General features: G+C 39.2%; 2 protein-coding genes across 4 annotated transcripts; one reads left to right on the top strand and one right to left on the bottom strand.

Annotated features, from left to right (window-relative positions):
- Window positions 1-176: 176 nt before the first annotated feature.
- LOC111324027 (neuronal acetylcholine receptor subunit alpha-7) lies at window positions 177-13,326 on the bottom strand. 2 transcript variants are annotated; one of them, XM_088737797.1, is made up of 6 exons: window positions 13,306-13,326; window positions 4,034-4,182; window positions 3,027-3,071; window positions 2,339-2,448; window positions 1,516-1,751; window positions 177-1,280 (listed from the first exon to the last, which is right to left on the bottom strand). In XM_088737797.1, exons 2-6 carry the CDS (start codon window positions 4,091-4,093, stop codon window positions 559-561), a joined length of 1,173 nt encoding a protein of 390 aa, XP_088593923.1. In that variant the 5' UTR covers window positions 4,094-4,182; window positions 13,306-13,326; the 3' UTR covers window positions 177-558. The 2 variants fall into 2 exon arrangements, with proteins under 2 accessions (XP_088593923.1, XP_022783241.2); XM_022927506.2 differs by lacking the exon at window positions 13,306-13,326 and adding an exon at window positions 9,435-9,622.
- LOC111324089 (methyltransferase-like protein 27) lies at window positions 11,698-23,202 on the top strand. Of its 2 annotated transcripts, XM_088737799.1 has the most exons (5): window positions 11,698-11,982; window positions 12,670-12,750; window positions 19,442-19,580; window positions 20,211-20,589; window positions 21,680-23,202. In XM_088737799.1, the coding sequence occupies exons 3-5, from the start codon at window positions 19,473-19,475 to the stop codon at window positions 21,871-21,873; spliced, it is 681 nt and encodes a 226-aa protein (XP_088593925.1). In that variant the 5' UTR covers window positions 11,698-11,982; window positions 12,670-12,750; window positions 19,442-19,472; the 3' UTR covers window positions 21,874-23,202. The 2 variants fall into 2 exon arrangements, with proteins under 2 accessions (XP_088593925.1, XP_088593924.1); XM_088737798.1 differs by lacking the exon at window positions 12,670-12,750 and having other exon boundaries at window positions 11,699-11,982.
- Window positions 23,203-23,455: the final 253 nt, after the last annotated feature.

Below are 23,455 nucleotides of genomic sequence, written 5' to 3' on the forward strand. Positions count from 1 at the left end.
CAATTGTTTTTGCTTGTCTGTTTGTTTATTTGTTTTAGCACTCAGAGAAAGTTATTATATCAATCCTATCCACAATAAGGCTGGAAATTATTTTTTTCAACACGCTATGATAATTTCATGTCTGTTTAATCCTCGGCCCCAAATGAATTTGAAAATGCACAATCAATTCCACGGTCTAGGCTTACAGTCCTCTTTAATCAATAAGGAGAAGTTTTTCTTTCTCAGGTTAGTGTTTCGTGCGTGCAAAGATCTCGGCAAAAAACAAACTAACTAACTAACTAACAAACTAACTAACTAACAAACAAACAGATGAACAAAGTGCTCAGCGCCGTGCGCAACTGAACTTATTGAAAACCGTCCCTTTATGGGTGTGACCGAAAATTATTCCATGCACAGATGACTTTGGTATAGCGCGAAGGACTAAGCTACGAGAAAGAAATTCTCCTAGTCTATCTGAATTAACCAATTGGTGTCTTTCTATCAAAATGCTTAGCGATTATCGTCTTCGTCAACCATATGGCAATGTCCCATCCATAATACAAGACAGGAGTTCATAACTCAAGGCTTTTGAATCCAAATTGCACACGTAGCTGCGAAGCCTAGGGTGAGGAAAATAACTAGAAGCAGTCGATCAATCGCTTCCCCTATCTCCCTCCAAGAGTCCTTCCACTCACACTGTTCCCTCTTTTCCTTCATTGTATGGAATGCCGGGTCGTTATCGCCTGGCGTATTTACCGCCTTTTTTACTTCATTTTCTACTGTTTCTTGAGGGTCTGACGGTGATTTTGACCTTGCAAACACTGTGTTGTTAGTTTTCTTTCTTTCGTTTCGCCTGAGCACAAACTTTGCGAACTTGACCAAGGACGCCGACGGTTTTCTCTCGGCAAAGTGGCAACGAAGCACAACGACTGTGCCAACGAGGCTGAACCCAATGAGAAATATAGTCGCCATGTAGTACAACCCGAGAATTGCCACATCATCGGATGTCTCCGGTAAAGAATCGGCCAAAATCAGGAGATAAACACTCATAGAAAGCAATATGGTGATACAAAAGCTGATTCTCTCACCACTATCAGGAGGAATGATAAAGTTCAGTATAACGAGGAGAATTATAACCACACAAGGCAGGATCTGGTACAACACATGATACAAAGTTTTGCGCTGAAAATGGAACGAATAGATGATATTAGAGAACGGATGGTCGCAACAGTTAAAATCTTCATTGGCAGTCTCTATTGTCACATCTTCCAGTGTCCAGTCTCCGCTCTCAATAAACTTTTCTGGCAAGAAAAAGATAAAGTAAAGCAATTAACTGCGGAGTGTTCCACCCAGACTCATGCCCAGACTTCTAACTACTAACATTAGAGGACTAAAACTCAAACTCAACCAACATGTAATGATCGGTCTGGGAATCGAACCCAGGCCACAACAGTGGGAGGCGAGAGTTCTCACTCACAATCCGAGCTCCTTGCATCCCCATGCATATGGTACTGAATAACTATCGCTCCGACCAACCTGAATGTGAATATTTTCCAGCTGGAGTAATCATTCTCAGTAACCTGCTGTCGAATGTCCATGAACCAAACGTCATTTTACATTCCTGTGTGTCAAACGGATAAAATGTCACCCTCATGTCACAGGAGCTTTTGAATGTCGCAGGAGACATCCATTTATTAGTGCCATCGCTGTAAACCATAACGTATGTCTTGAACTTCTCTTTGAATCCTGACAGCGTTGCATCTTCATCAGCACTGATTGAAACGAAATAAGAATAACATGATTTGTTACCACAGTGTGGGAAGTAACCTGGGATTTGCCGAAAAAAAAAAAAGTCTTTTTTGTAGCTAGCGTGGGCGAAGGATGCTGATTACGTATCACAGTCCCATAGGGACTATCCACCATAAATTTGCGACACTTTTCGGGATTAATTGCTTTTGTCGTTTTCAAGCAATCTTGCAACTATTTTCTTTTAAATTTGCATTGTGGTATAAACTTCTCCCAACCACGCATATTGGTGCTTGCGTATTTCTCTTCTTTTCTTCTTTCTTTTTTACTCAAAAAGTGGAAAAAGGGGTGAGGGGAGGGGCGGTGAGTAGCAGGGCCTCGCCCAGTCCTCCTTATTAATCAGACAGGACATGTGTCCCACAGGGATTCGATTTTCGGAGCTTCCAACCTAACTCTGTTTACAGGTTTAGAAAAGGAAGGAACGTTTTCCAACCTCTTTCCCAGGGCCTTTTCCCTTCCCCACCCCCAGATAAGGGAAAAGGCCCTAGGAATGAGGTTGAACGTTTTCAAAATTTACCCAAAACGTTGAAGCATACGAGCATTAATTTCTTACTTGTTGTACAGCACTGTGTCCGGGACCCAAACATCATGGGGTGACATGTGTAGTGTATGTAACCCTTCGTAGTCGGATTCATTCCACTTTAAATAAGGATTGTTCCAAGACTGTCATAGAAAAAGGTAGAAACGTTTTTCAGTGCCGTCTCCTTGCAGAGTATTGGGCAGATATGCTTCCTTCACAGATGTTGTTCTGCGCGATTTTCAACCAAAGCTTATCCGTGACGATGTCAGAATTGGCTTTTATAGATTGTGCTGGTAAAATTAGCATATTATGCTAGTAGCACTGTTTTTTTTTTTGGGGGGGGGGGTCGGGGGGGGGACAAATTATGCTACTTTTTTTAAAATTATAATCTTTGAAAATTTTCAAATAAGTCCAAAAAGTTTTTTCATCAGAAGCCGTTGGTCTACAAGAAAGAAACGCATTCAATACCCCAATAAAATTCAAATAAACATATGGTTCAGGTTAACATGCACAGCCGTAAAACATTTATATGTTTAAGTCTGCAAGCATGAGAGCGCTGCAAGTCTTCATTCAAATCTGGTAAGACTGGCATGGCCGACGCCATTTTGTAGCCTTCTGCCCCTCTATCTCCTCCCTCAGATTTAATCTTCGCCACTTGTGTCGGCGTAATCCTTCATTCCCGCATAACAATTACAAAGAGACCATGGAAACCCCCCAGTACCTGAACAATCCAAGCGTCTGTGGTTAGAACCTGATTTTTTATGTCCTGAAATGAAAAGGAATGGATGAAATAGGAACAAATTATTCCTTGATCATGATCTTCTATTTCATGTCTCATTTGTGACGAGGTGGACATGGAGTTAATTAAATTTGCTGGGAATATTTGAAGTTTTCGACAGAAATTGAGATATATTTTCCATGACTTATCATTTCCACTTCCCGCTGTAAAAATCAGACAACTTCTTGGTTTTTTTTTTTGTCATCCATGAAGCTGGTCTTTAGGCTGTTCATAATTTTCTTTCTTTCAGATTATCAGGCCAAAGAAGGCCTTCGTGGGGATGTCTCGAAAAATGACTTACGTTCGGGATTATGCATAGATGATATCAACCCCCTAAACCTTAATATCAGTGTGAATATTCTCCATACTGTTCTTTATAATTTCCTAAGGTGCTGACAAGGAGAATTTGTTAAACAGTCAAGAGTTTCTTTGGTTGGCGATGATTTATTTTATGGCAGCCACTCTAAGGGTCATAGGTTGAAGAAAATCGGCATTTTCGAGGGCCAGATTTTGAAACCTTTTTCGCTGTCCTCTCATTTCTTGATTAACGCGCAGAGTATAGCTCAATTGGTTAGTGCGCCGGACTGTGTTGTGCGGGAGGTCGAGGGTTCGAGCCCCGGCCGGACCAATACTCATGGTCTTAAAATAACTGAGGAGAATATGCTACCTTTCTATAATATCAAGAAATGGATAGATATTCTAGTCTTCTCGGATAAGGACAAATGAACCGTAGGCCCCGTCTCCTGCAGGGTTAGGGGTAGGAGACGTTAATTTCCCACGCACGAGACTACTGTGGGGTGGATGTCCTCCCCTGGGTGGGATGGATGGATGGTGGCCCTGAAAAGCCCCTATGGGGAGTGGTCAATTAACCTATGTATGTATGTAACGACAATTGCAAAATGGACGTCAAGATAACAATTGGTCTTCGCAAAGCGAAGGAACTCCCTTACCAGAGCAACGATCCTGCTAAGGCGGAAAGAAAAAGTGATATTGATGATGTCATTGGGCATGAGGAGGGGCCGCACGGCAGGCTGGTAGTCCTTTGTTAGGTTGTGACGTAATCTTTGCTCAGGGGTACCAAGAGTTGCAGTCACGCAATCTGTGTATATTGAAAAAGATTTTAAATTGCGATCAGTGAATTTGTGTCAGTGAGCCAACCATATAAATCTCGTTTCATTGTATCAATGATAATCTTCGAGATCGTCTTTTTTATGCGCCTCCCGGTTAGCTCATGTTATAGAGCGCCAGAGGACCGTGAAGGAGGTCGATGGTTCAAGCCCCAGACCGGACCAACACTCAAGATCTTAAAATAATTGAGGAGAATGTGCTGCCTTCAGTTTGCTATGACATATGCAAATGGATAGACATTCTAGTCTTCTGGGATAAGGACGTAGGCTCCGTCTTCTGCATCTTCTCTGTACTGGTTAGCAGGGGACGTTAAATGACCCACACACTTATCGCAAAGATCAGCGTAGCTTCTGGTGTTTTGGTCTGGAGGCATCTGCAAAATTTCCTTCAAAAATTGTAAACTGCTTAATGAAGTCTGGCCAAAGTGCCCCGCAAAGTGTTGTAGATTTAAATCGGAAGAGCCATAGGGGAGATTTAACACCGATTTTGTATTGTATTGTTTATCAGTCATTGAAAACAGACCTATTGTTTCGTAGCTTTGGATTAGAGATTAGACTAGATGCTCACCACAGTAGGGTAGGGAAGAAATGCTTCATCTCATACGTAATAATCATCCATAAATCCAATCTACGTAAAATTTGTTCTCTTTAATTAAGTGAAGGTGTTTGAGTCACGTTCGATGGCAGCCTGTGGCTCTGAACGTGACCGCAAGTCATTAGTCAGGTAACCATTTATCCCGCCTTCAAAATAATCACGATACTGGCCCGCAAGGAAAATAATACTTTTTTTTTTTAAACTAGAGAGAGCTAGAGAGCTAAAACTAAGACACGCCATAAGATGAACAGGTGATACCAGACATGCGCAGTTCGTGGTGATTATCCCTTTCATTCACGCGGATGAAAATTGACTTCTGCATTTTATAAGTGTTGAGTAGCATTTCCTTATTTTCTTGACACGACATGTAAATTAAGGACGCATTATGGTTGTTTTGTTACTGTGCATAAGTTATACACTTCATTAATCACACATTAACCAGAACTTACAAGTTACACAGGAAATACAACTAAAAAGAGAGAGCATAGTCTGAAAAAAAACTTTTTTTAAAAGGAGAAGCAACTACGTACAGAATGAAGACCCAATGAAGATTTTGCACTTGACCGGAAATACGTCGAACGAAAGTCACACGATCAACATAACTTGACGTGTTTTGTTGATAACTTGTTTTGACCCTATAATTCATTCATTCGATCCAAACACCAAGGGAGTTAGTTTATCTTATGCCTCCGGACAAAAATGGCATCATCAGGGACAAAAATCATGGCAAAGCGGAGTGAAATTAGACATATTGTTCAACTAGGCAAAGATGATTTCGACGAAAGTAAAGTTTCCTCTACAATTGAAACTTTGGAAGCTGGACTCGATGATATAGTAAGCGAAGTACGAGAGTTACATCACGACATGGACGACATTGAGACGGAAATTGAAAATTTGAAGAAAAGAATGCTCGAGTGTAACAAGCTGGCAGAAAAAACTAAATAATGAGGGTATGAAGATTATCACAGATACGATGGTGACTTTGTTCGTGTGGAAACCACGAAGATACAGGATTCAAGAGCTGATCTTGACAATATTGAAAATAATAAGGTTGTGGTGAATTTTAAAAGCCCTTGTACCGCGGCAGGGAGACTCGTCGGGAATTCATTTATCAAAGCACAAAAACACATCAGAAGATAAGCGAAGAATGCAATAAGTAAATCAGTTTTGAGAGTTCAAAGAGTAAATTTGTACGCGAAAGATGCTCCATTTTTCTTTTTTTTTTCTTTCTGGCGTATTATCTTTTAATTAAGTAATATTGTGAAATACGTCGGTGATAATCAGTGAGATATCAAGAGAAATGCCTTTAACAATATACTGTTTTTTTTTAAAAAGGTCCTTGGAGAGGTGATGAAATAACTCGGATACATCATGAACCCAGAAACACATTAGCGTTCCGATGAATATTTTTAAATCGTGGAGAATATGTACAGTATGTTTTGAAATCATAGTACTTGAGATGTAGAAATTTACGTTGGATACAAGTCTTAGCTTGTAGGGTATTTTCCTGTTTGGATAGCTAATTTTAGTAAAAATAGAAATTTATGACGCAATTTTAGATTGAAGAGTATCCACTATGGACCGCCTGAAGGTCTTGTTGTCAAAAAGTTGCGAGTCTATTTTTAAAACATGAAAAAATTTGCCGTTAATCTGAAAATCTGTATAAACATTACATCACGGAAGCTCTTGCAGAGAGCTCTCTTGAAAGATTGGATTATCAGGTTCACAATGACGTGATCTTAACCTCTGTAAAAGTGCAGATTAAGTCGAATTTGTAACAGCTGATTTCCATCTCTAAAATTCAGGACGCCAAGTCATTTTTAAACTAATGTCGTCTACAAAATATCTGGCAAATACTACTACTGAAGCGATATCGTAGAAACAGGTAAATGTCTCAGTACTCGAAAAAGAGAACTCATCGAAAATGTTAGAAAAAAGGGATTTAAAATTTCCAATCATTCTTGGATAAACAATCACGCTAACGAAAGTATCGGTGATTGCCGTGGAAGAAACACTCTGGAGTGATGGCACGCTGCCATGACTAGAGCAGACAATTTAATTAATTTGATACTTCGACCATTACCCATTAGCAATATTCAATAACTACTGTCTATTATTCTTGTTTTCTTCACCAGCGTTGCACGTTATTTTATTTTTTTTCACACGTGGCTTATTTTTCATATTTCATTTTCCTAACCATTTATCAAAGGCTACAGCCCGGCAGCCGAGGGTCTAACGTTTCAGAATATTTTACCAGAGAACAATGTTAGTATTTTATCATATCTAAATCTTTTTATTCGTACATTTTTATTATGTGGATTTTCAAGAGAATTCTTTCAAGAAGGTGATACCGATAATAAAGAGGCTTAACTAGCGAACTATAACCGGTGCATGTACAATTTTCCCGACTCGCTCTCTTATGTTCAAATTGAATCAAACAAATACCACAAGCTTAAAATCAGTCATGAATTGCCTGCATTGCAGAATAGTATTTTAAGGAAGCCAAAATAAAATTCAAAAGCAAAACAGGTGATAAATCTATATAATTTCAATATAATGTTGGTCTTGCATTATTTATCTTTTGTCCTGCTCTTAGTCAGCTTCATGTAACGAGTGTATTTTAAGTCAGTGGTCAGATTATAAAGTATAAATTGTTTTTACCCGTACCGAATGTGACTTTATCATGCAGTTTGAACTCGCAGCACAAACAGAATATAGTCGATCATAACTAAGTAATAATGATAATAGTTATGGAATAATGATAATTATGATGATATCAATAATGATGATGCCGATGATGGTAATAATAATAATAATAATGATAATAATAATAATAATAATAGTAATAATGATAATAATGAATAATAATAAAGATAGTAATAATAATAATAATAATATTTATAATAATAATGATAATAATAACAAACTAAATGATAATGGCATAATTATGATAATTATAATGATTATGACAATAAGACGAAGCTGTTTTTAGAGCGGGAAACACTTGATATTTGATAGAGACACTGAATAACCCGTAGCCCTCAGTTCACTCTCAGAAAGCATCTACGAAAAATACATCACTAAAATAAGTACCAGAATTAAAAATAACGTATTTATGTTGATGTTTTTTATCCGTGATGAATTTATAAGAAGAGAATGTTTTAGATCCATCATGCAGGGTCCATTCATGTTTTTACTTGGTTTTTTCTTTTCCGATTCTTTGTTGTTCACAGCATGTTCTCGTTAAGGTTTGGAATGCTTTGGTTCTAAGAGGTGCATAAATAAAGATTGATCGATTTGAATTTGAGATAATGAATAAAAACACCTATTCAAAAAGCTTCTAATTAGTCACTATTACTTCGCCACCTCGGCGGAAGAATACGTTGATGCAATTAAGGGTCTTTTCTCTCGACAGTTCTGCGTCGAAAAATTGTCGTAATTATAGGTAACACCTGGTTGTCTGTGGGATAATTGAAATAAAAGATTAACTATCCTGAGTAAAGCTAGATGTCTTCAAAATGAAAGCAAATCCGCGTTGAATAAAGCTTTTTCCCGCAGAGAAAGTATTTCGTTTTAATTAATCACACTTGGCGAGGAGTCATTGATTGAAACTAAAGTGCTGCATTAGTGAGTGAGTATGGTGCTATTAAGGTTTTCTGGCATTAATTAATTAATTACTATCATCTTAAAGTAATCATTAAATATGAAAATGTCTAATTTCCGTGGTAATGAGGAATTCGCTCTATTATAGCGCACGATTAATAATATTCTTAAGTCATAACGTCCTATGATCTATATACAATCATTGCATGGGTTTTGTTTCGATGTGTTCAACAAAAACAGAATCGTGGAGTTCGAAATCGCAGATTTTTCCATTTTAAATCTTCATCGTTTCTTTTAACCCACGTGTCAGACATGTCATGCACTGAGATAAAGAAGCATAATACATAAATAAAGCATAATAATTAAAGAGCACTTTTGGTTTGATTTATGTTGAATTTTTTCAAATGACCTTCAGATGCACGTATCTAAGCACGCTTGAACAAATTAATTTTGTACACACGAATATCGTTTAGCAGCAATAATCTTATCAGGTACTTTTTGCCGTTGAGGCCAAAGAAAAATTTTTTAGCTGTGTTTCTATTTAGCTCAAAAGCTAGTTGCCATTTCATTGTAATGGTCTATAAGAAATGTCAAGAGAATTTGTAACAAAATAACGTGATGTTATTGTTGATATCAAGTGTAAACTAGTTAAGAACAACGAAAGCGCCCCCAACCCTGGTAGTAATATTTATCAGCAAACATCTACACTGTCTCCGAAGATTTTTTATCAGTTTACGTGTAGTTTGTTCTTTGATTGCTGCTTTGACTAAATACTGAATGAACTGACCTTCTCGAAAACACTTTCATTTTCGTCCAGAATCAGCGCGACTGGAGATAACAGAAAATGATCGAAAGTTCTTTGCTGAACGTTTACGGCATTTTATGGACTATTCTGTTTTTTCACCGTAGTACTACTGATTCATAGAAGAACGGTTTCGTAAACACGGTTCTCAGCGTTGGAAAATATGCAGACAAAATAAGTGCTTCAGTCATAAAACTTTGCGAATGCACTCCCCATAGACGTACCTTTCTTTGAAATCAAAATAGCAGATATGATCCAACGTAATATCAAAACTCCTGCAGACATTATTTTAGTTTAAGAAGGACGTTTTGCTTTCTATACCCAAAGGAAACTCTATCAACGCTGCCGCCAGGCTTGATGAATTAATGCTGTCTTTCTGAAAATAGTGTTTACGTGTTGCACTAGCGCCACCTGGGATTATTATAGTCTTGTCTCTTTCGCAATAATAATTAATTTTAATTCCCGTGGCTCAGTATCCCGGAGCTGGCAACGGCAATAGATTGAATGCTCATCTATAAATGCACTCAGAAAATTTTAGAGAATTTCCACTCAAAAGGTTAAATGAAACTTCTTAAGGGCATTGGGTTTCTTAAGAAATACCCAGAAATTCCAAAAGTTATTTTAATATTTTCAGTGGATGAGTTTCCAGGCTTGTACACACTGTAGAATTGTTTGGTTGTCGACACTCAGTTACACTTGTAAACCGATTACCGGGCTCTGTTTCAAAAATACTAAAAGCCCGGCAGTCAGAAATACCTTCAAAAAAAATTTCGATAGTTTTTTTAAGTGGACGAATACTGCGAGCCTCAACATATGATAATTCAAATCGCCAGGTTTTAGCCACAGTCTAATTTAATTTCACAGCAAGCCACCAGTATACATTCTTTTCAATTTGAATAAAACTCAACTGTTCAGCTGTGTTTACGAAAAGGAAAGAAAAATAAAACCTAAAAAAAAAATATATAATAAAACTGAAATATAAGATTGCATATAAGACTGCAAATTTGGCGCAAAAGCGGATCAAGACGGAAAAATTGAGCACTTTGAAATTAAGGCGAATTTCTACTAAATTATAAAAAATCATTAATTGTTGACAATTTTCCAGACAGTTTTTCTTGGCAAGGGTTCCTTGATTAATTTCCTCTATATTTCGGAAAAAACTTTTTAACGCCTTCCTGAAATAAAGAAAACTAAGACAACGTACTTTTTCCTACAAAGTCCCGTTTTCCTCTCCAGTCAATAAACTTAACGCTAACAGTTGAGCATTTAGACCAGCCAAGGTAAAATTTAATTAATAACGAAATTTTCTGGTGCAAATAACTAGTTAGGGAAGTAAACGGGGAGTTTGCAATGAGTTCAAAGTGTTGGGAGAAAATTTCAGTGCTCAAATAGTCTAAGCAAGCTTCCCTCAACAAATTTTTATCCCCAGTGTACATATCACTCAATTTTTTTTCTGTAAACTTCCTCTTACAAAACCTTCTCTGGTAAATCCCATGCTCACGCATATGCCGACGGACCCTTAAGTCTTGGGTGATTTTTGGCTTTGCAAAACAGTGTTCTCTAAGTTAGTTAGATGAAAATGTAACAAAGTCATTAGGTATTTCAAAAGTAATCCCCATCGCTTCTCAGATATTTTCCACGACAGTTTACACGTAACTGTTTGTTATTTTGTGGCCAAACATCAATTTCATATGTTGGAAAGCTATGACTTCCGCTCAAGGCCGCATGTTTTTCTTTCATTTTATGTTTATATGTGGTTAGCAAAATAAGATAATATTGCCTAGCTTTCACGAATGTAACTTTGTCCAATTCTCTCTATAAGCGACTTGCAAATGTATGTTTTTGCAACCTGTTTTCTTTGGACATTTTTTAATAAACACGATATCTTTCTTTTTTTCGGTTCGGTTTTCGTTCTTCCATAACTAATTATTGAGAATTTAAAAATTCTCGCTTTAATAATATAAATTCATAACTTCATTTAACAAAGCACAAGTAAGGAACCATTACCTACTTCTGGTTTATGATGTGAGTTTGTTGTTGTGAAGACTGTAAGTTAGATAACACATTGGGTTAATTACGTCACCTTCGTTAAAATTGTATTGTATTGTATGCCGCCAACTGGCTTAGATGCAATTGAAAATCTTCTGGGGGACAGTTTTATCATTTTTTTTTTTCTCATACGATTTAATGAAAAAAGAAGAGAAAAGAATCAAACCGTGACAGAAAACCCTTCTTGATTCTTGTCATAAAATTTGTCAGAAAAGTTACCGGTAACTCTCGAATTTTCATTTTCGAACAAACACCAAAACCGAAAGAAAAAGGCATTTCCGCCATAAACCTATCCCAATGGAGCCCTTTGAATTCATTTTGCTCTCTTTTGTCCTCCTTACATATGCATAGAGTAAAAGACTGGACCTTAATCTTACTCAGGCTCTCGCGGTATGTCCTAAAAACTGTGCTCTGTCACGTCACGCAATTGTAAACCAGATGTCAAATTTACATTTTCATGTTGACAATCTTGGTCTGCTCTTTCAGTCGTTTGCGTTCCAGCCTTTCTTTCTTCAACCGTCCAACGCGATATATTTTATGTTACTTCAGTACAGACATAAGTAATAAAAAGAGAAGAAAAGACCCCTTGTGGTTTGGAGTTTCACAACACTTGAAGTTCACGATTGCACAATCCTCAGCAGACTTGATCCGGGCAGAAATTTTCTCGCCAGTGGGTTCACTTTCTCCGTGTCTTAGTCGCAGACGGTTGTTGCTTCTATATAGGTAAGTGCATTGTAAATCAATCAGCTATCATCAAGGTTTTCTCTTCTGTATCTTATAGGTTAGGGAATTTTATGGAAAACACTGTACATTGTAAAATAATTTTAATGCATTGCGAAATAACCAAGCCAAGATATGACTCGGTCGCGCTTGCGGCGATACTAAGGTGTTTCCTTATCGCTTCGCTGAACTCAATTTAGTTTCGATCGATGAGATAGATCTCAGGTCATTTGTTTTCATGTTACTATCGTCATTATTTGAACGAACGTTGTAGCTGCGTGCTAGAGAAGTACGTATAAAATTGTGCACAGAACTCAAAATTCTGGATCTCTATTGTGATTTTGCAATGATCTTGGACCCGTGGGCCTTTCTTTCTACATTATAAATTTTGCTCAACGAGTTTTTTAATCACACCATGAAACTTGAAGGAAAGATAAGGTTTCCGCCGGGCAAGATTGAAGATAGATAGTGCATTGGCTTTCCTGTTCGTCCGTGCGGCCGGAACAGATTTGCTCGTGGCAGGGGGGGGCCTTTGCAATTGTAACCTTCTCCAATCTACGTAATTATACATTCTTTTGTACTCTTGGATTGTTTTCGTTCTGTGTTCAGTACACTTTTTGATGTAGTCTATGACGAACATTCTATACATTTTCGAGCATTTATTTTTTACTTTGTTTTCAATTATAATAGTAATAGTAAACTGTACACGAAGAGATCAATTGTAGCATATATTGGCTTTTGGATTGGCAAAGTTTGGCAAAGAAGAACCACGTAAGTTACATAGAAGCGACTGCGTACAAGAGTCTTACTTTATGTACGGTAAATTTGAGAAGGAAAATGCGGGAATATGATCGGTGACCGCTTGTATAGGGGGGCCGTGCACAAGACGATTGACTATATTTACTTGCATGAACAAACGGAACCATGGGCGCTTTCTATTCAACAAAAATCATCGGTTCAAAATCTCGGAACTTTAGCTGGCCGAATGGAACGCGTCCTTTTCGAAAATTCGGGAAATTCCATAACAGAGGGTGCACTCAAAACTTATTCCTACATTTTCGAAAAATTTTCCCAGAAGTTTTACCGTTCCATTCAATTTCGGACCGGAATTTTCGGAATTTTTGGTCCAATGGAAAGCGCCCCGTATTCCTAAATTTTTGAAAACTTATCCCGGAACTTCTCCAATCTAAGCTGTATTTGCGCCATCCTGAATAATCATTGCCTCTTTTATCATCTTGTCCTGCTGACAGTTTGCATTTACCTATTTATTTAATTTGCTGGAAAAAAATATTCTGTGACGTGCGTGACGATATTGCATTGTCTTACCGTCCGATCAGATTTCAGTATTTACACGTGCGCGCCAACTTGTTTTGTCTCTCTCTGGTTTTCCTCGCCATGGCCGCTTGTAAGTTGTTTGTGAGTTCACAATGTTCTAATTAAACGAGTTGAAGTTTGAGAACGTGAGCCAATTCTTTATAACGTGTTGTTTCAAAGAGAGCAGAATGTTCTGGTATCCTATTTTTAGCCTGCGGGCTTTCTCCTTATTTTCTGCACCAACATCTTTAGGATGCCGTCAGAGCGTTTAATTTTCAATTAGAACTGGTGAATAATGTGATTTAGTGTAATTTCAGAGCTGAGCAAAGAGTTTCCAGCAATCTGATTGGTCGAGCCGTTCCTTATATGACGCTACATAAACCGCTCCACGCGGTTCATATAAAATGTTAAAATAAAATGTTAATAAATGTTGCTAAAATGTTATAATTTTAGAAATTTCTCTGTTGTTCAGCTCTGAAGTTACACTAAAACAATTATTCGCCTCAGGTTCGGTGAATATTGTTGAATAATCCACTCGATTTCGTCTCGGGGATTATTGGACGATATTCACCTTGCCTTCGGCGAATAATTGTTAAGTAGCCTTTGAGTAAGCCCTCATGTTTATTAGCGCTTTAGCACTATGAATCTATGTGACCTTGAGGAATGGTTGTGACTTAAATGGTGATCAGGTTTACGAGTAAAAATTGGAACCTATCATTATTTTTCGGTAAATAGGTTCCAGTCCTTACTCGAGAACAACTGTGAAATGTGTAGCAGGCAACCGTGGACGATACTCCTACTCTTGTACGTTGGATCGGCGATGATCTGATCGGCCCAAAATAACGAATATGAAATATAAATATAGAGGCAAGACCGATACAACGTAGATAAGTAAATTTTAAGACGGAGCACTATATTTCGGCTGGCAAAACCAGCCTTCTTCAGGTGCAGTGGGAATTAACAGAGAATTGGGGTGATGCTTCATAGATAGCTGTATGATGTAACAGCGGAAATATGTAAAACTAATTTGATTGACAATGAGATAACAATAAAAATAGAAATAGTGAGTTAAAATAGAAATGAAGTAAGGTAAATTGGATAAATAACTAGAAACTAATACATTTCTTAGCGAGCGTTAAGGCCATCTGGATAAATAGTGTTGCCTCTTGAAATTAAAAAAGCTTCCCTGGACTAAATTGAGGTTCGATATTTTACCTTCGATATTTTACGATATTTAATGTTTACTAAAAGAAAACAATTTAAATCTCAAAAGGCGTCCGACTTATTTAGGAAAACATATTTTCAAATAGTTGTGAAATTATACTTATCGAAGCCAAGAAAGTATTACTTAACGCCATATTGACCATGTAACAAACTCCAACTAACTTCTACTTTCAACACACTACTGAGAAAACTTCAAAACTAGTTTCGTCTATGACCTCGTCAGTTGATGACAAACAAAAACCAAAAATTTGAAAATTTTTTGAAAAAAGCACACGTCGTGTAGTAACACACGAAAAGTAGCCGCTCGGAACCAGGTCTTTAGAACTGTCACATTGCCATAACTGCAATAACTGAAATATTGTCTTCAATATTCTGGTTATGATCAGAAGTTTCAAGTAGTACTGTCAGCGTTGGCTGCCTACAACCGACTAGGGGAACTGGATGCGAATGGTGAGAAGCCGTTGTACAGGCCAAGGGAGTGGAAGGCGTACGAACGGGCGCGAGAGAGAAAGAAGAGACGTGACAACTGGTTTAGAAAGGGTGGTTATGAAACAGTGATTTTCGTCCCAGCAACGCCTGGTTCCCAGATTAAACGCAGGTACATGAGAGAGATCAAAGCCACAGAGTTTAAGATCAAAGTTGTTGAGCAATCTGGAACAACCCTTAAAGCCATGCTCCAAAAATCAGACCCTTTCAAACAGAGGCGATGCACCAATGCTGACTGCCTTCTCTGCCGGACTGACAGAAAGGGATCATGCCGAAGTACGGGTATTACATATGAGTTGGTTTACCGTGCTTGTAAATCGAAATATGTAGGAGAGACGTCCAGAAGTGTGTATACTCGTGGTAGAGAACACTTCCATGCTTTAGAACGGCGACTGGAGAAGAGAGCCCTGTTCTGTGGAGACATTGTTGTGACAGGCATGATGGAAATGAAGTGGGCTTTGTAATGAATGTAATGGGGGTTTTTCGTGACGATGCAATGTTGAGGCAGATAACGGAATCTGTACTGATAAATAAGGTTGAAGAGGGCAAGTTAATCAATTCCAAAAGCTGGTGGAATTATGTCAACGTCCCTAGGGCAGTTATGGAAATGTGACAGTTTTAGAGACCTGGTTCCGAGCGGCTACTTTTCGTGTAACAACAAACATATGAAACATATGTGTGAACTGCGGTTATGAGACGTATATGAGAACGATCCTTCGCAGTAAAGCACTATTTGAGCAATAGTGGAATTCAGACCTGAAAAAAATTTCAGGCCTGTACGGGATTCGAACCACTGACCTCTGCGATACTAGTGCAGCGCTCTACCAATTGAGCTAACAAGCCAACTGGGAGCAGGCCATCAAATTAATTCGATATAAACCCGTAGATGATAAATCAAACAACAACAAACATATGAAACAATTTTTTTCAGGTCTGATTTCCACTATTGCTCAAATAGTGCTTTACTGCGAAGGATCGTTCTCATATACGTCTCATAACCGCAGTTCACACATATGTTTCATATGTTTGTTGTTGTTTGATTTATCATCTACGGGTTTATATCGAATTAATTTGATGGCCTGCTCCCAGTTGGCTTGTTAGCTCAATTGGTAGAGCGCTGCACTAGTATCGCAGAGGTCAGTGGTTCGAATCCCGTACAGGCCTGAAATTTTTTTCAGGTCTGATTTCCACTATTGCTCAAATAGTGCTTTACTGCGAAGGATCGTTCTCATATACGTCTCATAACCGCAGTTCACACATATGTTTCATATGTTTGTTGTTGTTTGATTTATCATCTACGGGTTTATATCGAATTAATTTGATGGCCTGCTCCCAGTTGGCTTGTTAGCTCAATTGGTAGAGCGCTGCACTAGTATCGCAGAGGTCAGTGGTTCGAATCCTGTACAGGCCTGAAATTTTTTTCAGGTCTGATTTCCACTATTGCTCAAATAGTGCTTTACTGCGAAGGATCGTTCTCATATACGTACTTTTCGTGTGTTACTACACGACGTGTGCGTTTTTTCAAAAATTTTTCAAATTTTTAGTTTTTGTTTGTCATCAACTGACGAGGTCGTAGACGAAACTAGTTTTGAAGTTTTCGCAGTAGTTTGTTGAAAGTAGAAGTTAGTTGGAGTTTGTTCACTTATATGGTTAATATGGCGTATTTTCAAATAAAAGGTAATAAATCAGGAGGGTGTCATAATCTCGTAAGTGGGCGAACCCCCTGGGGGCTATTCGCGGCAATTTCATGTCATTTGCCTATTTTGTTTACATCGCGCACTTGGCAAAATTTACACGTGAAAGTTCTCTGCTCGTGGAAAGTCTTTTTTCATGGCTAAAAAAACAGAAATCAAACTTAGAGAGGAACCCCTGGGCAAATAAAAAGAAAACAGGCCCAAAGAGGAGAGTAATGGCACCATTTTGTCGGGAAAAAAAAAACCGTCCTGACACCCCTCTTCACGCTGGCATCCAAATTACGAGCAAAGAAGTCGCCATCAAATCTACATTTGTCGTACATGAGGTTAAAAACGAAGTTTCCTTTCAATAAGCAAGTACCGGCCTTGATACAAAACATAGGCAATCGCCTCAAATCGTATGAAATCATGAATAATCCTACCCGAGGGAACTCCGCAATTCGGCGATAAGGGTATTATAATTAAGCTGTCTGTCGATTCGCCGTTTTGGTTTTCAACAGTTTCTCCAGCTTTACCTTTTTTTGCCGCGGGCTTTTTCTTTGACAATTTAAAAAAAAACGTGACTGCTATGCGATACTTTTCCCGGGAAAATCTTGATCAATGACGCCAGAAGGTCCCGTCTTCCCAACTGTTCGCGGTTTCAGGAGGCGAGATAATGTGTGGCGCTAGTTGTTCACAAACCTTTAGGACCCAAAATTAATCTCGCATTTTATTTTGAGAGGAATTCATCCACTTTGAGCGAATTTATAGGGTATGTAGATTTGACTGCTTTTCGTGAAATTTCGCCAAAACATTCCAGGAATAATGACGAACGAAATAGACCAATTTCAATATATTTCAACGTGAGAGACTGGTAGCGAAACTTGAACACCCAAGCGAGGCTCCGGGGAACAGAATTCATTCGAATCGAACTTTCGATGTTCACATCTTCGAGCAGAAACTGCTTTTTTGGATTATTATCGTTTTTCTAGTGTAAATTCGTAGTTTCTTCGAGTTGAAAGTGAATCGAAGTAATCATCGTTGTCATGTCCACGTCGAAAAAAAAAAGGTGAGATCAATCTACAATACTTTCAGCGTCAAAAGTTGCCGTGGTTGCGAACCTTCCTTCAAGGAAGAGGGATACAAACATCATCGGAAGGAAAGTGTAAAAGAAAGGCGGAGTTGGTTGAGCTTGCGTTAATGCTCCTTCAATGAAGCTCCCGAAAGTGAAAATGAAAATCATATGGCCGAATTACTTGCCACAGACGAGGGTGTTTTGCCAGACCCAGCATCCATATTGAAATCGAACTGGAGTAGGAACCTCTCGATATTTCCAGAAGTCACCTTCCAGATATATGCAACTATCTTCTCCCTCCTGTACTCTTCCAGGTCAGTTACTAAGTAGTCTATTTCATCAGCTGTCAAGTCTGTTTGACATGCCGTAGAACATTTACCTTTCGGAAGCGTAGTATCAGAACCGTTCGAGTTACTTTTCGGTGTTGCTTGTTCCTGGCTGCAAAAGTACGAGTTATCATGGTTTACTGAAATCGCATCAGCACTAAAATCCACGCAAGTCTCATTGTAGTCCTCGTCGAGCTTTCTGGGACAAACTCTCTTGGCTTGCGGTTCATCACACTGTGCTTTCCTATCGGCAAGACGTTTCGTCGAACATGAACTCACAGTATTAGTAGAGTTCGTTGGATCAAAGGTAGTCGGATAGCAGTCTGAACGTACACTTTTTCTACAAGAAATTGAAATCTCGATGTCGCTTTCCTTAAAATGCAAGGAACAGATTCGTGGATCGCCCAATGTCTTGAATTTTTTATCTGCCTCGCATACAAAAAACTTCCCACTTCTTACGCTCATTGGGCCTTGTAGGAAAGCAAAAATAACTGAGATCCGATCTTTTCTTACTCCCATTGCGGCAAAGCGCAACAGCACAATACTTTACCATGCTACACGGGAAGATGAACAGCAATGGACCAAAAAAAAAAAAACCGAGAATATTCCCTATTTATCAATCGCACATGGCTATCCTTGCAGTGTTTGCAGGGGTGTGTTTGTTTTTATTATTCGCAGTGTATTTCCCGGAGCCTCGCTTCGGTGTTGGAGTTTCGTCACCAGTCTGTCACGTTGAAATATATCGAAATTGGTCTATTGTGTCAGCATGAAATTCTGATTTTTATTTTCACATTGTGTCCATGTACGCAACACGTTTCGCATGTTTTACGCTACTCTAACTTTAGATGCGGATATCTAGACAACGAATCAGAATATCAGAAAAGCCTGGTACTCTATTGTTGATTGATACCTTGTGAATAAGACTGAGCGGTCATTTTGCTCGTGCTGCGGGATCCGATACCGGATAAATTAAATGAAAAGACCCTCGGTCGTTTCACGCCTTACCGGCTCCTGATACTTCCTAAATGAAAAAAAAAAAAAAATGCCTAAGTTATATTTTATCGTAATCTGCATTTATTAAGCTTTCTTTTGATGTATAGTTTGTTAGGGTTTTCTTGAAACTAGCGCGAAGGACGCCCGAGAAGGTGGGAAGTAACCTTAATTAGGGCTTGTTCGAAAGCTATATGTGATGAGGTGTTGGGAGAGGGTAAATCCACCGACTTTCTTCTTACGGTGATGTTAGTTTTTGACGGCAACCCTCCTACGCCCCTCCACAGGGAGTGTTATTCTCCGCTCTCTTTATGGATCTATCTCTATTGGCTCTATCTATGTTTCCCTAATTTTATATGCTTAACCGTTTGCAGATTTTGAGCTGAACCAATCAACTTCAGAACGATGACAGCTGATATAAAATATCCTAAGCGTTTCTTGGATTTAACCCTAGACTCGCCGGTGGAGGACTCAAAACTCGCATACGACGAAATGGCTCAAGTCTGGGAAAAGGTAACCGCTATAAACTTCTGTTTTGTTTGATAGTTACCTGCGAAGGTCATGATTTTGCATTAAATATCTAAGTTCGGCCTTCCATTAGGCTAACGTGGACGCGGAAGGGGGGGAAGGTACCTAGAAACTTAAGGGTACTTTGGTGGAAGTTGCTGTTTGAGGTCTACAAATGCGTTCAGTGAAGTGGTACACTGTACTCGTGAATAGATGATTTTCAAAATCTTTCCAATTTCACCGAGTGAAATAAGATAGGGATATTGCTGCCCTATGTGGGAACCCCAACTATCCATCAACTGCCATATCTTTAACAATTATTCCACGAGCGCGCGTTGGATATGAGATGATAGATAGCCAACGAGGCGCGTAGCGCCGAGTTGGCTATAATCATCTCATGTCCAACAAGCGCGAGTGGAATAATTGTTTTATTAAAAACGCCCCCAAGAAATTATTATTTTGTAAGAAGAAACTGGATTTTTTAGCTCCCTTTTGATTTTAAGCTGATGCGTACGCTTACCATATTTGTAGATTATGGTATATTGGCTGATATACCATAATGGCTAAGCCAATAAAAAGTCTTGAATTGCATTATCCAATGATCCAGTTTTTAATAATGCATCTTATATCTCGCAGATTAGCGATAATACTGGTTACAAAGGACATTTTCTCTGCGTCGAGGCGTTCGATCGAGCCATGGAGAATAAAGAGGTCTATCCAAACCCACAGAAAGACATGAAAATCCTCGATGCCGGAGCGGGTACCGGAGGAATTGGTGAGATGCTGAAAGCCCGAGGTTATACCAACATTGACGCTTTGGACATTTCACAAGAAATGCTGAATCTTGCGGCAGCCAAGAACCTTTACAAGAACCTCATCTGTGCTCCGTTGAAGGATACGCACATGGAGGAGATTGAGACCGCTGAATATGATACTGTGCTGTGCGCAGGCACCATCGTATATGGACAAGTGAAACCTGGGGCAATTGAGCAATGTGCACGATTTGTTAAACCTGGTATGTTATCATTTAGAGAAAGGTTTTTAAATTTAATTTGATCCATTTTTATAGAATATGCTTTGACGTTAATAACGACCACAGCCTTACGTATTGAAGTTTCTAAACTCTTATGGGCACCCTTTGAGCTCTGGGGACACATTCCAGACACTGTCGGGACACCTTTGAGACATCTTCGGAAAATCCTACGAGACATCCTTAAGACGCTCTCAGAGCACCCTTCGGAGCTCCCAAAGGACACTCTCGGGACCTCCTCGGGATGAACACTGGGGTCCGATTTTTCCCGTTTGTATAAATATATCATTAGAGTGATTTAGCACCGCGTTTACGTGAAATGGCAAACGTCAGCTTGCCCTTTTACGTTTGACATAAAATAGCGCGAACCATGCTGCTTTAACTTCGCGTGAGCTCACGTCATGGGGGATTTAAAGGCGCCTTATATGACAGGAATAGTTTTGGTGCCCTTTTTCCGGCAATGAACTTTTCAATCTGTGAGAGGAAACGTGAAGAAAATCTTACGTACACGGCAAACGCGAAGCAGGTAACTTTCACGTAGAAACGGCAAAGTGCAACCGGAAAACGTGAAAAAGTGGCGGGAAAGACAAGGTCACGTGGTCGCTCTTCCCGTTCACGTTTCTCGTAAACGTGACGCTAAATCTCTCTATTATGACAGTTTTCGGGGAGTTTGTTTGTTATGCAAAGGTACCACAGAGCAATTTTCAACTGAGTGACGAAAGGATTTCGGTATTGCTGTGGTTTTAATTAACTTTGCTCTGTGATAGGTCCAGAAAACTCGTGCCACCCTCTTAACCAATCAGATGCAAAAGAATCGCGCCTTGTTCGCGCTCGTTTTCCCGCGCTTTCGGCAGTTTGGTTGTTTTTACTTTAAGTTCTCATCCATTCCTTTCTTCTGATTGGCCGTTGTGCTGTGACATTTGACTGAAAAGTACTCTATATTGCGTTGCCTGTCTTTTATTTCAAAACTACGGTAAAGTTTAGGTACTTTCGACGTACGAGGATAATGAATTTCCTCGGAGGAAAAGGGAAAGTTGAAACACCAGTAGAACTAGATGTTTTTGTGCAATTTCAGGAGGTCTGTTTATTTTCTCCATCCGCGTGGATTCTTTCGATCCAGTGGGTTTGGGTTTCAGTGAAAAATGCCAAGAACTGGAAAAAAGTGGCAAATGGAGTCTGGTGTGGAAAGAGAAGCGCGAGTTACATGCCACACCCAACGAGGAGCGACTTCGGTACTGCTATCTTATCACTTACAAGATCTTAAAATAAACTGCAAGAATATCTGGAGACAAGGAACTATCATCTTACACCACAGAAGTTTATTATGTTATTTAGTGTAGGACAGCCAGACGTCGAAGTTCGATCAATACTTCTGGACCTTTTCAGAAATCAATCTGAAATCGTTTCTAAACTGATCGATTTTCATATCAGCTCCTCAAGTATCGGACTTGTGTTTTGTGTAGTTTGCCCTAAGTCATTTTATACTTTGTACCATACTTTCAACCGCTCGACTAGAAATGCTAAGGTATTAAAAGATTGGTGTGACTGTGTATTGTAGTTTTGTCGCATGTCATGTTGTAACTCGTGCCCTATTTTCAAAAGATTGACCAGAAATGCAAAGGTATAAAAGGGAACTAAATATTTGTCGTATTCTGTTGTTCCTCGTTGGCTAATTTCAGTCTTGTTACTTTATAACTTAACTTTTATTTCTATAGCGCTCTTATCCTATGTTCAAGGCGCTTTACAACACTATGCGGGGGACTTTACCAGACTGCCAGTGGCAGTTTACAATCAACAAAGGCGAATATTACAGATGCCTCCTCCCCCTAATTCCTAGTAAACAGACCAGACCACAGATTGCTGCGTGAAGTCAGGTCTAATTACTCTCTGGATATCGCCCGATGTTGACTGCTAATAAAAGAGTAAGGTCTCGAGAATGAGGGAAATGACCGCCTACTAAAAAAGCTCTTGTTTGTTGGAAATTTATTGGAATTTTTCGGTGAACATTCCACAAAGTAACACTTCTTGTCCGCTTTTTCCATGTCGAATTAAAATTTGGAATGTTGATTTTTATGGAGAGAGGAAAACCGGAGGACCCGAAGAAAGATTCTCTAAGCGAGGATAAGAACCCACAAAAAACTGAACTCGTATGAGATGCTAGGTCCGGGAATCAATCCCAAGCAATAGTGGTGGGAAGTGAGCACTATCACAACTTCGCCATTCCTACTCCTGCAATTTTCCACCCTTTATTACCCCTGAGAAACTATGTGATCCTCCAAAATCCCATCCCTGCGAGAGTGGGACTGGGAAGCGAAGAGTCCTCGCAAAGGAGCAGGGTTGGAGTAGTGGTGAGAACGCTCGCCTTCCACCAATGTGTCCCGGGTTCGATTCCCGGACCCGGCGTCATAAGTGGATTGAGTTTGTTAATTCTCTACTCTGCTCCGAGAGGTTTTTCTCCGGGTACTCCGGTTTTCCTCTCTCCTCAAAAACCATCATTTGAATTTATTTAGTTTAGAGTTTATTTGCTTTTGCACACGACCCCACAAGCTGTTCAGCTTTAAACATTATCGTGTCTAAATAAAGGTGTTATTATTATTATATTATGACCTACCTTGGGCTCGCCAGCTCTACCTGCGCGGACTTCACGAGAGGCGTATGCGATGTTTGTACAGCATTGCCAATGGTAGCGCTGACTCTGACCCTGACCCTGTTCAAGACGTCTTGTAGTTAAACTGTATACTTTGTTCTAAATTCTAGACCCTAAAAGCATACACTGTTGGGCGGCATATCCATTTTGGTCAATAGCCATTCGCTCTGAAGCCCGCTCCAGGCAATCAGTTAACAAAATGGA

This window comes from Stylophora pistillata, chromosome 11 (assembly GCF_964205215.1).
Source record: "Stylophora pistillata chromosome 11, jaStyPist1.2, whole genome shotgun sequence".
Taxonomy (NCBI): domain Eukaryota; kingdom Metazoa; phylum Cnidaria; class Anthozoa; order Scleractinia; family Pocilloporidae; genus Stylophora; species Stylophora pistillata.

Excerpts from the sequence above, each read along its gene's own strand:
- LOC111324027 (XM_022927506.2), bottom strand. The coding sequence starts at position 9,495 with ATGTCTGCAGGAGTTTTGATATTACGTTGGATCATATCTGCTATTTTG. Across the intron at positions 4,183-9,434 it reads TATTTTGATTTCAAAGAAAG|ATTGCGTGACTGCAACTCTT; the intron begins GTACGTCTATGG and ends CAATATACACAG. Across the intron at positions 3,072-4,033 it reads TTAGCAGGATCGTTGCTCTG|GACATAAAAAATCAGGTTCT; the intron begins GTAAGGGAGTTC and ends TTTTCATTTCAG.
- LOC111324089 (XM_088737799.1), top strand. The coding sequence starts at position 19,473 with ATGACAGCTGATATAAAATATCCTAAGCGTTTCTTGGATTTAACCCTA. Across the intron at positions 19,581-20,210 it reads TGGCTCAAGTCTGGGAAAAG|ATTAGCGATAATACTGGTTA; the intron begins GTAACCGCTATA and ends TATATCTCGCAG. Across the intron at positions 20,590-21,679 it reads TGCACGATTTGTTAAACCTG|GAGGTCTGTTTATTTTCTCC; the intron begins GTATGTTATCAT and ends GTGCAATTTCAG.